Source organism: Panulirus ornatus, chromosome 13 (genome assembly GCF_036320965.1).
Source record: "Panulirus ornatus isolate Po-2019 chromosome 13, ASM3632096v1, whole genome shotgun sequence".
Taxonomy (NCBI): domain Eukaryota; kingdom Metazoa; phylum Arthropoda; class Malacostraca; order Decapoda; family Palinuridae; genus Panulirus; species Panulirus ornatus.
This window is the reverse complement of record NC_092236.1, coordinates 52118378-52136431: the sequence shown is the minus strand read 5'-3', so window position 1 is coordinate 52136431 and position 18054 is coordinate 52118378. Positions and strand designations below refer to the sequence as shown.

The following is an 18054-nucleotide window of genomic DNA, read 5'->3' as shown; positions in this document are numbered from 1 at the left end:
TGTCCTTAGAGAATAATAGCCATAACTCTGGTCACCACAGCCATCTAATGACGATATCTTTGTATTTCGGCAAAATTCTGTTACGATGATTGTGGGTAAAATGGTATGATAACGTGAAATATATCTTACAAAACATAAGAAAAAGAATAAGGATAAAAAAAAAAAGTGATTGAGCGTCACTTTGCGTCGCCAATTCCAGGCTAACTTCCAAACTTAACCCTATGGCCCTACGCCGCAGTGTTAGTTCATTTTCCCAATTCTCAAGGTATTACTTTGGTTCTTGCTCCCGAGGGCTGTGTCTGCCTGTGTACCCTTAGCACCAGCTAGATCACATAATACTCGGCAAACTGCTGCGTCACATGATTACAGTGTGGCCGTTGGCATCTCAAGGGTGGGCCGTTTTGATATCTCTTTCTTTCCCTACACCTCGAAGCTTTGGAACTCTCTACCTTCTCGTGTCTTTCTTTCCCAGTGAATATAATCTGGCACATTTTAAAAGACAGATTTTCACTTTCTCCAGAATTCGTAAGTACTTTCCCTTGTCTCTCCTTTCTTCCTTTCATAATCCTCTATATATTTCAGTTAAGGCTGGGCCTTGATGCGGTCTTCTGTCCGTGACAGGAGCCTCCAACTTAAGAAGAAAAAAATCTGAAGACTTGAAATCTAAACAGAACTCTCAGTTTCTTAGTGGCAGACTTAGTCATTTCCGTAATGTGGGGTTTCAAAGACAGAATAGATGTTACAGTAATATCACGTATGTTCATTGAGTCAAGAGGTGGAATTCCGTTGAAATACCCTAAGTAGAGGATCTACATTTGTGGATGAGAGGGTGCCGAAGTCTCATGGTAGGTGTTTAGATGGTCGAATAACGATATAAAATGTCGAGACTTAGGAGAGCACTGGGCGAAACAAAGGAAAAGTGTGGTGGTCGGGAGACAGACCTACGACCACAGACAATCAAAATTTGGGGTTCTTGGTCCTCAAGGCGTGCAGCGGGAGTGCTGATGTTGTAATGAGCAAAGACAGTACCTCTGAACCGGAATCATGAGTGGGGCTAGTGAGAACATCATTAGACAGTTGTCTGTCTACTACCTATCCTGATATATCAAGAGAGGTACTAGACAGAAGAGGGGTTACTAGAATGTTGGTATAGTGAACAGAAAAGGTGGAACTAAGGTCTCTCAGAGAGGGAAAGGTTGTGGTAGGGGCTGGTAGTGCTACTGCCTGTCCTCATTAGTTGTAGAGTCAGGCGGGAGCCCTTAGATTCTTAGCTCCTCGTGATGCCGGGGACTATGGGCCATTGTTTGATGGACTCTATCATGATTAAACTAAAAATACGATTATATACCACTAATATCCGGTCTCTTATATCCAAACTGCTGACACACACACTCAGTTACTCCCAAAACACTTGCCTCTCATGATCTTTCTTCTCATGGCTAGGTACATAAGCACTAATACATCATCCACCTCTCAACATTCACTTTCACATTTATCCATATCAATCCTTAGACTTTCCTACACTCTGTCACACACTCCCACGACTGCTTCAGGTGTAGTGCTACTTCTTACGTTGCTCTTGTCCTTGTACCAACACCTGATTTTACTCCTAAGACATTTCTGAACCATTCTTCTCCTTTACCTTTGAGCATTGTTTCACTCAGAATCAGAACATCCAGGTTTCTTTCCTCAAACACGCTACCTATCTCTCCTTTCTTCTCATCTTGGTTACATTCACACACACACACATTTAGACACTACTTGTAAGGCGAGTCCGAGGAAGAAGTCAGCCGGACGTGTACAACAATCATTGCGTCACATTAGAAAAGAGAGATAAGCTACGTGGAAAGGCTGATGGCTTAATTTTACCCACCTTGGAAGAGACAAGACTGAGGGGTGACATGATCACAACTGTTGTTGTGGACTACTTTGAAAGTTATAAAGAGAAATCAGAGAATATATATATATATATATATATATATATATATATATATATATATATATATATATATATATATATATATATATATATCCCTGGGGATAGGGGATTAAGAATACTTCCCACGTATTCCCTGCGTGTCGTAGAAGGCGACTAAAAGGGGAGGGAGCGGGGGGCTGGAAATCCTCCCCTCTCGGTTTTTTTTTTTTTTTTTTTTTTTGCAAAAGAAGGAACAGAGAATTGGGCCAGGTGAGGGTATTCCCTCAAAGGCCCAGTCCTCTGTTCTTAATGCTACCTCGCTAACGCGGGAAATGGCGAATAGTTTAAAACTATTCGCCATTTCCCGCGTTAGCGAGGTAGCGTTAAGAACAAAGAACTGGGCCTTAGAGGAAATATCCTCACCTGGCCCCCTTCTCTGTTCCTTCTTTTGGAAAATTAAAAAAAAAAAAATGAGAGGGGAGGATTTCCAGCCCCCCCCCGCTCCCTCCCCTTTTAGTCGCCTTCTACGACACGCAGGGAATACGTGGAAAGTATTCTTTCTCCCCTATCCCCAGGGATATATATATATATATATATATATATATATATATATATATATATATATATATATATATATATATATATATATATATATAATTAAGTAAGAAACTTGTAAATCAAGGTGTGGAGAAATACTTTTGAGTGGTGGATGAATGGAACAGATTAACTGTTAACATAGTTAATGCATATACTATACAATAAAGTCAAGAGGTTGTAAAACAGTGGAGAGTGTTCATGAGATGGGGCCTCACGATTGTAAAACTCCCTCCCCGTACAGTACCAAAAAGTAATACCATAATTTTAGAGAAGATATTCGTAGGCAAATAATTTGCTATCATAGCAGAGGGAATACCTGATTTATCTCACCAAGAGGCGACTTTCACCCTAAGCTTGTCTCAGAGCAGAACGTTCTTCCCTTGTCATTCAAGAAAGATTTTTGACGTCCATTGATTGCAATAAGAAGACCGGGGCTTACATTTCACATTTGATATTCGATTTCTTAACTGATAGAATACCAATATGGTTGGTGTTGATAATGGCTTAAACATTTCTGTGGAATAGCTCAAAAGCCTTACAGTCTATTTAGATGTATCCTACAGCGATGAAACATTTTTTCTAAGAATACAGGATGTAGTTTTCATGGACTCAGAGGAACATGATGGATAGATAGAAAAGACAGAGTCAGGCCGTTTACAGCCCATATTTCTGGGACCACCGATGCAGTCAGAAATTCTTCTAGTCTTACACTTATCAAAAAAGGAATAGATTCCTTAATGACAATTTGAAGTCATTCCTTGCACATTTAGGAATGGTATTGTGACTACTTATCTTTACCATATAGAGAGGAAGTTTCACGCTCCTAGGACCCCTTCTTTCGAACAGTCTCTGCTGGTATTAAACTTTTTAGATTTCTGTATGCTGTAACTGACAAATGCAGTCAAGTACTGCAGACCCACAGAGCTAACTGACACTGAAATCAATAAACTGAAAGTCTATTGACATAAAGAAAAAAAAACATGAACGTTGGATATCAGTTCTCACAGAAGCAAATTTGGTTGAAAACATCATATATGAAATTGCAAAACACACCTGCATGCTTAAATGATAACACTTTTTAGGCATAATATTAGATCTCCTCGCTGTTCATTTGGTAGTATCTTCATCAATTAGCTTAGTGTTTTCAATATTTCTGTTGTAACCCTATTACTCCATTAAATAAATGTTCTACCTTCCATGCTGGGCAATCAAACATTTCCGTATGATGCCTTTTTTTTCTGTATTTCCAGGTAATGCCACTGATTTGATAATTTCTGTATCTACTTTAGTAAGTTGCGTATAAGTTTAAGTTGTTGGTTTTTAAACCTGTTTCATCTGGGCATATGCTTTAATAAATCTATCAGGATCTCTAGTCTAGTTCTATCGGTCTTTCATGGTAGTTCCTGTGCTCATGTCCACTTGTTTTACTTGTGTTTTATTATGCTCTTTCATGAATCCTCATGCTGAAAGTTCTGATGATTGTACCTAGTAGATGCAGTAATTACATATTTTTTTGTAGTTTTTGCTCGTACGTTCTTCCAGGCAAAAGACCATCAGTGACTACTGCATCTTGACCTCATTCTACATATTCCCTCTCAGCTGAGAAGAATGAATCACATACCTTAATTCATGATAAGTCTTCCTCCTTACTTTATACCAAGAACTTGCATATTCATTGCGGCATATTTATTTTGCACAAGCAACACTTTCCTATGCCTTTTGTAAAATGTTTGATGAATTTCCCTGATTGCCCTGTTTGTGGCTGTGTAAACTGCCTTCTCTGTGGCTTCTCAATATGCTTATATGTCTGATTGTTTCCATATCTCTTTTTGACTTCCATATCTGTTCTTACTCTAAGCTTAAACCCTGCTGGCTGAAAGCTTAATTCATGATAAGTCTTCCTCCTTACTTTATACCAAGAACTTGCATATTCATTGCGGCATATTTATTTTGCACAAGCAACACTTTCCTATGCCTTTTGTAAAATGTTTGATGAATTTCCCTGATTGCCCTGTTTGTGGCTGTGTAAACTGCCTTCTCTGTGGCTTCTCAATATGCTTATATGTCTGATTGTTTCCATATCTCTTTTTGACTTCCATATCTGTTCTTACTCTAAGCTTAAACCCTGCTGGCTGAAAGCTTATGTCATTTCGATCAAGGCGGTCATTATGATAGGTTTTGTACTCAATTTGATTATGCTGAACATGTTACAATCTTGAGAGGGTTGGAACTTGAGTCTGCTGTTCCAGAAGTGCTAGGTGCTGGGTATCAGAGACCAGGACAGCCCCTTCATAGGCCCTAGTGTAGTAGCTTGGTGCAGAGATTCAGCTGAATATCAGGACAAAACATCAAGTTATGTAATGAGGTACAGTGTGAATGGGTCCTGAAACTGCTAGTCTGCTTGATGGCTTACAAGGTTTGTAAAGCATGAGCAGCTGGAGTACTCAACTGGAGGAGGTTCACCTCATGAGTGAGCCCCTGGAAATAAAGGAGGAAGCACACTACCAAGCATATATGAATCTGAGGGTTTCTGAAAAGGATATGTTTTAGTGCAGTTCTGCTACAAATCTTGTCCAAATAATTACCTTACCTGTTCCCACATAGACCACAGCCATGAAGTTGTAGGAGTCTTATAAAAGGAGTCCAGGGGTTGCATAACTTAAATGTATAGGGATTACCCAAAAGATTATATGTCTTTAGAGCCATGATTTCATCATTAGGATCACATTTTTTTAGCAGCACTATATTGATATAACATATGTAACATTTCCTGTTCTTTGTTTTTCCATCGTTATCTTCTTATGTGCATTGTTTGATCACAGCTACTTAGGTTATCCTTGCTTTTCATTTATGCTCTTGTTTCCTCTCCTCCAAGTCATCAAAGATGACTTTTTCATGTAATAGCCTGAACAATGCCAAGATTCCTTTTGTAAATGTTTCTAACGTTACTGTTAATTTTTTTTCACCACCATAATTGGAATATGAAGAAAAATGTCTTCACTCAGGATTTTAGGTTAAGTTTTGATGTCAGATTGAGAGTTAAAAAGCTAGATTGCTTTAGCAGAGACTGTCAAGTGCAAATAAAGTATTAGAGTAACCTCAACTGTAAGAGCTGTACTCCTCAGTACATATCATCCTTTGTATAATCAAAGTAACTGCTAATATATCATTTCATAAAGGATGTTCTTTTCTTGCAATGTGTGATGGAATTTACAGGCTGTGCCTACTGTTTATGGGTTAAATCATACCATCATTCCAATGTTGCTGATAAGGGTCATATAAAAGTAATGGAGGAGAGGAATATAAAATTCTTAGGCTGAATAAACAAGATTAAAGTTTTACTATGATTCATTGTTATTAGATGCTAGTGGCTTTACATTACAATGTTTAAGATCATATACTGATTAAATTAGATATATATCCAGTGATTAAAGCTCTCAAGAAGGAAAAAAAAAAATCATATGTATATTTATATATATATATATATATATATAAAACAAAACATTTATTAAAAGTTACTTTAGTACATAAATATTTCCCATTTATTCTAGCATTACCTCTGCTTACCACACAGATGCAAAGAATTATATACACACTGTATAATAAAAACACACAGTTAGTTTGAGCATTGAGTTACATGCCTTAATTAAGATGATATAGTCTAAAAACAATGACTAAAGAAAATTCCTGTCACTGCATCAAACTATATCATAAGCAATACAAAGAAACTTTTCATTATTGCAAGTTTTTCATATTTTGTCATTGCAGACAAACTGCTGACCTAATTCTACTAAAATAATGACTGACAAAATCTGAACACATGTAGAGTTTTCATTGTTAAAATTTTGGATGTTTCAGGAATAATCAGAGATAGGAACATCAGAAAAGCTGTCATTAAACATTTTCCAAAAAAAATAAAAACCAATTTTTCTTAGGTGCCATGGGCCTCTGGTAAGCTCAGTCTTTGATAAACTAATAGCTACTTCAGTCATCAACTTAGTCATTCAACAAAAATCTACTTACTGTCTTAAGAGTCTGCCATCATAGTTGTGTATAAAGCCAGCAAGAATCCAACATATCTTAACCACAATAATTGTAGGATGACCTCTCTTGATTCTCCTCTGTATATATGTGCCAAATCTTACAAATTTAATTCTTTTACAAGTAGGCTTTATCATTCAGTTACATATCTAGAAAGCCAAGACATAGTACATACATATATCATTTATAAGGGCAATAATCCAAATATTTTGATGTTATTTGCTACAAAAGTACTACTTCAAAAATCTCAATCTTTTGTCTGCATTCTGATCTTCATTCTTTTTCCTGCCTACCTTAAGCAAGTATCAGGTTTATCCACAACTGAATCTTTCTTTATCATTTTAAACCCAGAAAGAGGGGAAGGAAGGGATGGGAAAATAAGTGGATACTCATATGTCTTCTACAGGTAGAAAATTTGTTTCTTCATACTTCAAAATCTACATTTCTCATCTCTGGACTGAAACAAATGAACCTCATAGAGCATACCCACATGCAGGAAGTGGGACCTTAAGAAAAAACCTAACCCTTAGCAACAATTTTTCTCTTACTATGGATCACTCTGTTCCAAAGGCAATACCCAAAGCAAAACAAGGGAGGCTCACTGGATTCAAGAAGTATTGTCTAATATATATGATGAATGCACTGACCTCTTATGCTAATCTCATCCAACTAGAGAATTCTTCCTAGGCCCAGACAGAAGCACACTTCCTTACATTATGGGTACTAGTAGTCACCCCTAATTAGGAAAGGAGTACTGAACTAACTTTTTGATTAACAAAATTTCCCTCGAAGACAAAAGGGCAGAGAGAAACATCATGAAACTTTCAGTTAAACTACAGAAATATTAAAGCCTTTGACAAGATAAAAAGGATTATGTTACAAAGATGTGTTTCTCCCCCTCCAAAAAAGAAAAAAAATAAATATAATTTTTTTTTATTATACTTTGTCGCTGTCTCCCGCGTTAGCGAGGTAGCGCAAGGAAATAGACGAAAGAATGGCCCAAACTCACCCACATACACAAGTATATACATACACGTACACACACGCACATATACATACCTATACATTTCAACGTATACATGTATATACATACACAGACATATACATATATACACATGTACATAATTCAAACTTGCTGCCTTTATTCATTCCTGCTGCCACCCAGCCACACATGAAATGACACCCCCCCCCCCCCAGAAAGACAACAAAGGCCACATTCGTTCAAACTCTGTCTCTAGCTGTCATGTATAATGTACCGAAACCACAGCTCCCATTCCACATCCAGGCCCCACAAATCTTTTCATGGTTTACCCCAGATGCTGTACATGCCCTGGTTCAATCCATTGACAGCACATCGACCCCGGTATACCACATCATTCCAATTCACTCTATAATTAAGTAAACACAATGTTAGATGATATAAAACATAAAAAACAAAAAACTCAATCTTCATTAGCAGCTGTATTACCTTTAATTGTCCTTAGCTGTATGATAGTTTGTGAGCCTGGTTATGAACTTGTTTCCATTGTCTAACTGTCATCATGAAAAAATTTGAAATCACCATCATTCTTTCTTTGTATCACAAATTTTCATCAATACTGTATCTATTCATCAATATCGTATCTTTTTCTTTCCATGGTGCTGCATGACTTTGTTTGTGGCTGCCAAATGCAAAGGTATACCTGCCACATGCATACTTTAATAAGGATTCTTTAACCATAATGTTTGTAAGGTAACATGCAGTTGTGAAATTTCTGAGGGCTTATTAGTATTGCCAATGGCAAATAGTATCTGCATATCTTAATGGCCACTCCAGGGTACTTGGGATGGGGTGGGAAACATCATTTCACATCTCATACATGTGTAGAACTTTGGTACTAAAAGTATGACATACATGTGTTGGACTAAAAAGGACAAAACAAGTTTCAATTTGCTTTAACCATTTCATCTTAGCACAAAAAGTTTTGACTTTACTTTGGTTTTAACCCATAAAATGGTGATCATCAAATTTAAGTGAATCTCTGTCTAGACACTGCATGAATTTCAAATCCTTCTTTCTGATCCAAGTGTTGCATGAAAGTTTTCATATGAAGGCTTTACAGAGCCATGCTAACCATAAAACCAACCAGTTGTAAAGGTTCAAAGACCTAGTGACAGAGAGAAATGAGAAGCTCAGAGATATTAAAAGATTTAGCCATAATGGCAGAACCAGCATGAAGCACTCACCACACATCTTCCTCGATGAATAAGGCAGTCCTCAGCTGGAACCTGCATTACATAATTATCTCTTTTTGGTTCATCTGGGACTGGTTTCAACCATATGTCAAGTACTTTTAAATGTTTCTGTAATTGTTCCATGCATGTTTCTTATTTTTCCAGACAGTACAATTAATAATCCTTTTAGTTTCCTGGTTGGGCTGTCATATTTTTGTCTGATTTATTTTCAGTACATTCCATGGTATTTCTGAAGACTTAATAACCCTGTATTTTCCCTTTTGAGATGTGCTTTTAAGTTTAACATATTTTCTCTTAAATCTTCAAATGTTGCCATGCAGAGGATATCATACATAGTTGCAATTCTTTCATCCTTTCATGGTAGTTCACATGTTCCATCCACCTCAATTCTGTTCGAGAGCAGCTTCTGAATTCTCTCTTACATATTTGTTTCTGTTTGTTTTATTGGTGACCATAAAATACAGTGGTAATTAATTCTGCTTGTTAATACACTAAACAATCTTGTGAATATGTTTCTGTTTCCATTTCTTGTAGTGACAGTTCTCAGATTCATACTACTCATCACTTGATATTGTTGCTTACTCAATATGCTTTCTGAAATCTAGTTCCTCATTTATGATGACATCAAAATCTTTTACAATTATTCCATTATCCATCACTTTCCCTGTTTGGTCTATTAAAGGTATCACTAATGAATCCTTCCTTGTCCTGTAACTTATTGCTTGAATTTATCTTCATTAAATTCCATCAGGTTCACTTTCGCTCATTTATAAATTGTCTTTTGCATCCCCGTTTGATCAGTCTCTGATCCTATCACATAACTTGTCTCTGATCCTATCACATAACTTACTCTGGCTACATCAGCAAAGCTCTTTACTATGATTTCATTTCCTTCACTGTCAATGTCTGATATCATTATTACACAGAGTAATTAGGCCAACACTTCCTGTGGTACCCCAGACAGGACATCCTCCTCAGACACAGGTCTATAAACTTTCAATTAGAAACTGTTATCCATTTTCCTATATCACAATTCATTTTGTTTAGCTACATTCTACAGCAAAATCCTGTATTTATCTTTGTAAAATGCTTCTGCAGTCAAGAAAAATGTTCATTCCTTTTCCTTGGATAAAACTCATGTCACTGTCATGAACTAATACTGTAATTGGGTTTGTGTACTTCTAAACATAAACCCATACTGGCCTCTGTTTATATATCTATTCTTGATTAGGTGTTTAATATATGTCCCTTTATTAGTCAAACTAAATGGTCTGTCTTGTTTAAGTACTAGGTATTTTGCTGTCACTCACTTTTTTCCAATTCATTTTCGGATCATGACGTGACACTTGTTACACAGCATTGTTAAATCAATAGTTTGTATATAAAGTGCTGGGAGTCTAATAAAAATTAATCGAAAGTGTAAAGTATTGATAGTGACCTCAAAACAGCATATGAGGTGTCCACATATTTGTGTGTAAATGTCTCCACCCTTTCCCACTGCCATCACCTGGTATCAGCCACACACCTGGTCAATTTTAGATTGATTTGAACTGTTAAGTAACTGTTTAGATATGTTTTATATTCTTAGTTATACTCCTTTTGACATGCTGTTTAGTTTCTAAATGGACGGAATGTAAACAGTTGCACAATATCGCCATCCCCAACCTCACCCAGGCTGAGTTTGTTGAGTGTTTCCACAGCATATAGATGACATACTTTCTTTTCATTTGTTTCTCTATCTTTTCACAGTTAAGGTGTATTTTGTACTTTCTAGGGTTTATTTTGCCAAAATTTGACTTGTCTTTCACCAAGCTGCACTCGGGGTAAGGTGATGGGGTAAATGTGGCCCCCCCCACAAAAGGTTAATGATTAAATTATCTTACCAAGGATTTTGGAAGAAAATTATCTACACAAGTGAAGACTGAAGTTAAGAATCAAATGACAAATGAGGCTCAAGAAGGAAATGACATAAACTACATGATACAAAAGGGCTTAGGAAGGAACTGGACCCACACATGGCATATGGTCCAGACAATATCACAAGTTGTATATTCAAAAAAGTACAAAGGCCATAAGCAAGGCAATTATGATGTTAAGAACTAATATGAAAAGATTTCTGTACCAGAAAAGAGGAAGACACCATAAGTAACAACTGTCTTTATGAAAGGTGAAAAGGTTGCAGTGAACTATGGACCTATCTCATCATCAAATGTAGTTTTCATACTTCCGTAAAAGGTAATTAACATGCAAACCAATGAATTCCTGGTTGAGAGGAAATGGAATATGTAACAAATCTCCTGGACTTTTTTTTGGAGTAAACAACACATTGTACCAGAAAAGAGAGATGGGTGGAAGGACTGCCAGAAAACCTCTGTGTTTTAAATGCCATTAAAAAAAAGGGAGTTTCAGGCTGGTATTTGGACTTATTAAATGGATTAAAAACTTCTTAACAGGAAGGGAACTAACAAATCATGTAAATGATATTTTATCAAACTGGTTGAAAAATATAGTCCCTCATGGGTCAATTATGGAACCACTATTATGTTAAAAGGATATGGATAATATTTGATATATTTGGTGATTATTCAACAATTATTAAATAGGTAAGGAATACCTAAAAGTATACAAATCTAAATAGATTTAACAGAAACAGTCACAGATATGGTTATGGAAGTAAAAAAAAAAAGCAATTGAAAAGCAACAGAGATGGCACAGGGTGAAAACAGACTGTCCTCTGATTACATACATAAGCAACAAAATTCAAAATGCAATAGGACCTGGGTGTGCATATTAAGTATGATCCATTTCTAGAGAATTACTACAGTAGAGTAGTACAAGAAGTAAGCTGTAACCTGGTCAAAGTCAAAGCTGCTTTCCAGCACAGGCACAGTGATGTTTTACATAAAAAAACTATCATGAAAGATAGAACATGCATCATTTGCTTGGTCTCCCCATGTGAATAAACAGACACTTGCAAAATGAGGTCTAATTATTTACCACAATTAAGTGGCTAGATTTACGAGTGATGAGCAATGAAGGACAGAAGCCCTCAAACTACCCATGACTGAAGAAAGAATATTAAGGACATAAAAGAAATATTCAGGTTCCTCAGGAATCATGACAGAGTTCATGTTAACCACTTCTCTGATATAAAGAGGGCAGAAGCAAGTAGAGGTGATAACAGAGCTTGAGCAAAAGATGTGTCAAGAAAACATAAAACAAAACATTCCAGCCGTAGAACTGATAACTGAACCCAGGCAGGATATATGTCAAGGAAAACAAAGAAAACACTTCAGCAGTAGAGCTGGTGAACACAAAACATTTTCATAAATTCTATAACCCCAGGACCCCTTTTATGGGTCTCTTGATGCTTCATAGCTGCACTAAAATCAGTACCCTAGAAAAGATGGACTCCTCGGAAATGAGAAGTTCCTCAGCAAGAACATATACCTTGTCATCCGATAATGCTAATAAAACCTCCCTAAAAGTAACTTTATACTCATGGTGTAACTTCAAGTTAGTGGAGTCTGATAACAGCCAATCCCTAAAAGTAACTTTATACTCATGGTGTAACTTCAAGTCAGTGGAGTCTGATAACAGCCAAAGAACAAGTTAAACTAGGAAATAGTATGAGCAATAAAAAATTCAAAAGTCTCTTCGATATAAGTATAAAGCAATGAAGACTCCCAAGCATAAATCTCATCCATAAGCACACATAAGAAAATTAATTCAAACACTACAGAGAGGAACAGATAAACAAGTGAAAACATACATACCTCACTGGTTCATCCTCTCTTTAAAAAAATTTAAATTTCTTCCTTTATAAAGTTATTTGCATACAAAAGTGCAATCCCCACTTTTGTTATATTTTACACTGATTTCTTACACAGGCACAGCACTGGTGGTGAGTAACATTACTAATATTTACAGTAAGGTACATTCTTATGTACTTTACATACTTTATATAATTTTGCATACTACATTTTCATATACTTATTCAACCCAATACCACACTCACTATACCATATGACAAAAAAAAATTCATTTTGCCTTCTTACAGTGTACATGCATACAGCACTATCTGTGTTGATACTCTTTTTTCCAGCCAGTGGAACAGGTTCCAGAGTGTTGTGACATACCTTCCTTGGTTACACGACTGTCTGGGACATACCTACAACGACTAGAATTTTCAGAGTGATAGGGGTGGCCTCCCAACTCCTTCCATTATCCCCAAATAATATCACTCTCCTAGTCTTCTATCATCTTTACATTTCTCATGTTATTGTTTTGCTTTTCTCAAGTGGATACACATCATAAGAGTCTCTTGTACTAATTTAATTCATCCAACAATCTATGTATTTCCTGCAGGATTACCATGTACACATGACATCAGGTCAACAGCTAAATTACAATAGACATCATTGTTACAATTGTGATCACAGAGAGCCAAATCTTTATATGTGCCTTCCTGGTAACAGAAGAGACCTCTACTGGCTACTAATGGTATAAGTCAGCTGGATATTAAAACAAAGGCAGAAGTTAACTCATCACATGCTGATGGAAGCAGTCCTACAAGGATCATCAACTGACAATGGGAGCAGGTCAAAGTCTAAAAGAGCTGAGTTACAGTAAGAGATTAGTGGCTATAAATTTGTTCAACAGAGGAGGCAGAAAAGTAAGGAGCCAATTGATCTCGACCTTCAAATTTCTAAACCAATTTGATGATGTTGACAGAGAATACCCCTTTGAAAGATGCAGTAATATAGCAACTATAAGCCATACTATAAGATTAGGGAAGAAAATTGTTAGAAAAGATGTAAAGAAGTACCTTTACGTTATCAGAGTAGTGGATACATGGAATAAGCTCAGCAATAAAATCTGTAATTGCTGACAATAAACCAAGTGGAATGCTAAAGGCTCAGTCTTGGGGACCCCCTACCCTTCTTAGTCTAAGAAAATGACTTGCCAGAAGAACCACACTATCACCAGAAAATGTTCATGGATGATGCCAAGGTCAAGATTACATAAGTAACATAAAGATAATGATCAGGACGGCATCAATTTTCAAGGGGATAAGGACATAACTCCAGAGATGGTATGATATATAGTTGATGATATTTAACCCAAGTAAATGCAAAATAATTAAGATGAGACAGTGAAAGAAGGAATCAGTATAATCCCAATCTGGCAGGAAACAAGCAACACAAGTCTGTGCATGTGAGAGACCCAGGAGATGACACTGACAAATTTGCCAGCAGAGGTCAACATCAGGAAACTGTGATGTCCAGCTATCTGCTTGCAAACATCAAAAAAACATCTAAGTGCACGGATAAGGAAATGCCCAACACTTCACAATGTACAGAAGACCAAAACTAAAAAATGTTTCTCAGGTCTGGTCACTGCTTTTGAAGAAGTAAAAAGATCTAACCGAGATGTTCAGAGAAGAGCAACAAAGATATGGTACCTGCTTTCTCAAAGCTGAGCAACAAAGGGAGGCTGGAGACAACTGAGTTGCCCATCATAGAGGAGAGAATAGTAAGAGGTGACCCCTCTCCTCAGCCTTCAGGTTTCTTAATCAGCTGATGACACTGACAGCAATAATTTCTTCATAACATGCACAAACTGAACTAACAGAGGGAACTGTAAGAGGTTAAGAAAGAAGCCTGTGAGAAAGCATGAAAAGATGTAGGGAAGTATTGCTTCAGTAGCAGAGTGGCAGATGAGTGGAACAGGATAAATAATGAAAAGATGAATGCTGGGAGCATATACAAATTCGAGAAGCAGATTCATGATAAACAAATGTTGGGGTCACTTGAATGTGAAATTCCCTCACCAAACCATACAAACAGGTATTTAAACACATGAACACACCAGAATTACGAAATATGAGTTACAGGGAGAGGTTACAGGCTTTAAACTTTCCCACCATGGAAGAAAGACCAGTGGGAAGGTGACCTGATCACAACTTTGAAGTCTTTAAACCAAAGTGGTGATGAAGACAGAGAACAGGTCTATGAAAGATATAAGAATACAACAGCCAGAAGACATAAGAAAGTAAGCAAAAAACTTGTTCAAAAGGATGTATAGAAGCACTTTTATGGTAAAAGAGCAGTGGATGAATGGAATACACTAAAAGATATAAATGTGGACAGCATACATATGTTTGAAAAGTTGAAAAACAGTAGAGAATATTCAACAGATTTTGGGGCCAAAATGTAAAATTACCTCTGCGTTCGGTACAAATAGATCATTACACACACAAACATAAATCTATAATTTCCTGTTTGCTTTCTGAGTTTTTGACTATGTAAGAACTGTGGCTTAATAACAGTGAGAATCCTTAATTAGTCCTTAACTTTCATACCTCCTTTATTAGATGCAAATGTTTGACCAACTGAAAAAATACACTTAAGGAGAGACACAAAGAGTAATTCACTCCCAATTACACAGGCATGGCCTCAAACATACACTTTCAAAACACTAATACACATGCACAAAAGAAATACAATTAATAGGCATACATGCCTGATTTAGAAAGCAGAAATGATTTACTTATTCACTTACTCATGTATTTTTTCCATACAATGAGGAAAGATCACATCAAACATCACACTCATGAGTATTTTCTCCATCAGCCTTTCACAAAATGGCAGAAATATAACAATACCTCATGTTCAAAATCAATCAAACATTTACAAAAAATTTAAAGTTAATTGAGATTGTAAAATTCTTAGAACAATATGAAGCTTCTCACCCTGGTCTTCCAATGAAAGTGGGGATGAACACCTTATTGCAGTCTTCATGTTGTGACTGTTAAAACTCTACAGGTGACTTTTTTGTAGTTTAGTGTGGGAGAAGTGGCCACCATTATAAAGGAATCTGACCATGTGAAGGAAAAGCTTGATCTCCAATAAATACCAAACCTAGGCATGTTGGATTTGACAATATGTCAGTTGTAAGATCACTTCCCCTAGATAATTTAGAAGACAATTTTGGACAATAACATAGTAAAGAATTGCATTTTTGTAAAAAAAAAAAAAAAAAGTCCCCCAAAAAGTATAACCCAACAGGACCTGAAATTTGTGTACCTTCACATCTTTTCACTTTGACCAATTCCCAAATGGAACCTAGCTTCTCTACTCTAGGTTTGGCTTAAGTGTATCACTTAGCAAAAGCTTTCTCTGATTTTGATTCATCAAAAGACCTGAAAAACTTTATTTTCTGAGTACTGACATTATAAACAGGTGATGACACAACTGTATTCTCAACTGTATTCCCAACTTTCTGGTATTGTTAAATATGTTTATTTTCAAACGAAGCATTAGTACTGCTCAATTACGTTTCACTACTTTCACTATATGAAAGTTTGTCCATGGATGACTTGCTAAAATTGGAGATAACTGCAGTATGCAGAAAATATCCAGAATTTATATAAAGCTAGGCCATCTGATGAATGTGAATCACAGTGGCAGCAGGTAGCAACTGAAGCTTGGGTGGGGAAACAGTAAGCAATGCAGCAAAGTGGTGGCACAGCAGCATGAACTTTTCAACAAGCATTGCAAGTGGGTTGAAATTTGCCAGATAAATTTTTATGGATACTGGTTACTATATATGCTTTTGTATAGCAGAATACTGGAAATCTGATACAAGAGCTTCTGATTAGTTTGCTGGATTAGAAAGCTTTTCATGAAATATCTTCTGGCCATAGAACTACACATAAATATATAATTTCCTCTGGTTTGTTTCTGAGTTTTTGGCCAAGTTCTAACTGTGACTTAGATACATGAGAATCTTTAAACAGTCCTTAACTTTCATACCTCCTTTATCAGATGCAAATGTTTTGACTAATTGATTTTCTTTTATGATGATATCTCTTTTAATCAGAAGGGATTATTATGTTATCTAACTGCCCTTTGATCACCTACCTTTGTTTTTATCCATGAAGATACCAGCTCCCTAACCATTAACCCTTTTCATAAAAGAATAATATCACTGTCTTCACAGCTTCCCTGACACGAGCACACAGAGCTTATCAGCAATAACTTTCTCCAAACATATCAATGGGAACTGCATATATAGGTAAGCATTACAGGATACTGGGGCTAAGCACATTCTTATAGCAGTCTTGTTTTAACACAAATCTCTTGAAATAAAACATTCATTTATTAGGCTCATCTTATCTAGCCTTTTGCAGCACTAATATTATGCTAAAAATACTACTCCAACTTATTGCAGAAACCCATCAGAGAAACTGATCATTCTAGCTTTCAAATTAAGAGGTCTTAACTCATTCAGAAGAATGTAGGAATTACTGCAGTCATAGAAACTTCTTCCACTGACAAACTAATGTCTCTGAACTGCTACATACCTAATAAAACATGGATTGACAAAATGAAAATCATATATCCTTTTATTTCCAAATTAACAAAGTAAATGGCACTGATACATTGCCGACATATTTACAATTTACAATGTAAAGAAAATAAATATATGAAAAATTCTGGTAGTACAAAAAAAGAAGAAAAAATAAAGCAATATATAAGAAAATAAGCTAAATTCTTAACACTGTCAGTGCGTAAGTAACTTGTCAAGGCTCCTTTGTCTCAACTTCAACAAACTGTACAAACTAAGATACTACTGGCTGCATGAGATTACACTTGCATTCAATAAGCCCACCTAATTACATTCTGACCCAAGTTTGCTACTCATATTTCAATCTATGAGGAAACAGAAGGGTCCCACAACCATTAAGAAATTCTCAAGTGGAGAACAGGAATACATCCATGATTCTACGTCTGAAAAAGAATGGGAGAAAAATTTTGGATCATATTGCTAAATTTCATCATCACTACACATTACAAGAATTACTTAAAAACAAATGGCTTAGTTGCTAATTATCTTAATTAAGAAATGCTTATGTATGCTACAAATGAGATAGGTGTATAAGAGAAAAGATACACAAAGAAATGCCATACATATATACCAGAGGCAGGGCATTCTCAAGGGAGTTTATCAAACTCTTCAAAACACAGTTAAAGTAAAGACTAATTTAATACTTATATGCACCTACAAAATAATCCTTACAAACCAAAACTACAGCAGGGGCCAAAGCATCACATGAAAAAATTCTAAAAAAATGTGATTTGGAGAAATGAAAAAAAAGTGAGATTTTTAACTCTCAAACGGGTTACCAAAATTTGTACAAAATTCCTGCCTAAGTGATAGGAGAGCTCTCACTTTATAGCATAGCAGTCCCATTTTTA

At 36.1% G+C, this 18054-nt stretch overlaps 2 protein-coding genes across 4 annotated transcripts in view; one reads left to right on the top strand and one right to left on the bottom strand.

Annotated features, from left to right (window-relative positions):
* LOC139752883 (EEF1A lysine methyltransferase 2-like) overlaps nucleotides 1-18054 on the top strand; it is a 102035-nt gene that overhangs the window by 62176 nt on the left and 21805 nt on the right. The gene's annotated exons all lie outside the window — the stretch shown is intronic.
* LOC139752881 (uncharacterized) overlaps nucleotides 5980-18054 on the bottom strand; it is a 96742-nt gene continuing 84667 nt past the window's right edge. For all 3 annotated transcript variants that reach the window (XM_071668894.1, XM_071668895.1, XM_071668896.1), the window contains one exon: nucleotides 5980-17586. In XM_071668894.1, the coding sequence (XP_071524995.1) occupies nucleotides 17581-17586 (6 nt within the window). In that variant the 3' untranslated portion in view covers nucleotides 5980-17580. The remainder of the gene's footprint in view (nucleotides 17587-18054) is intronic.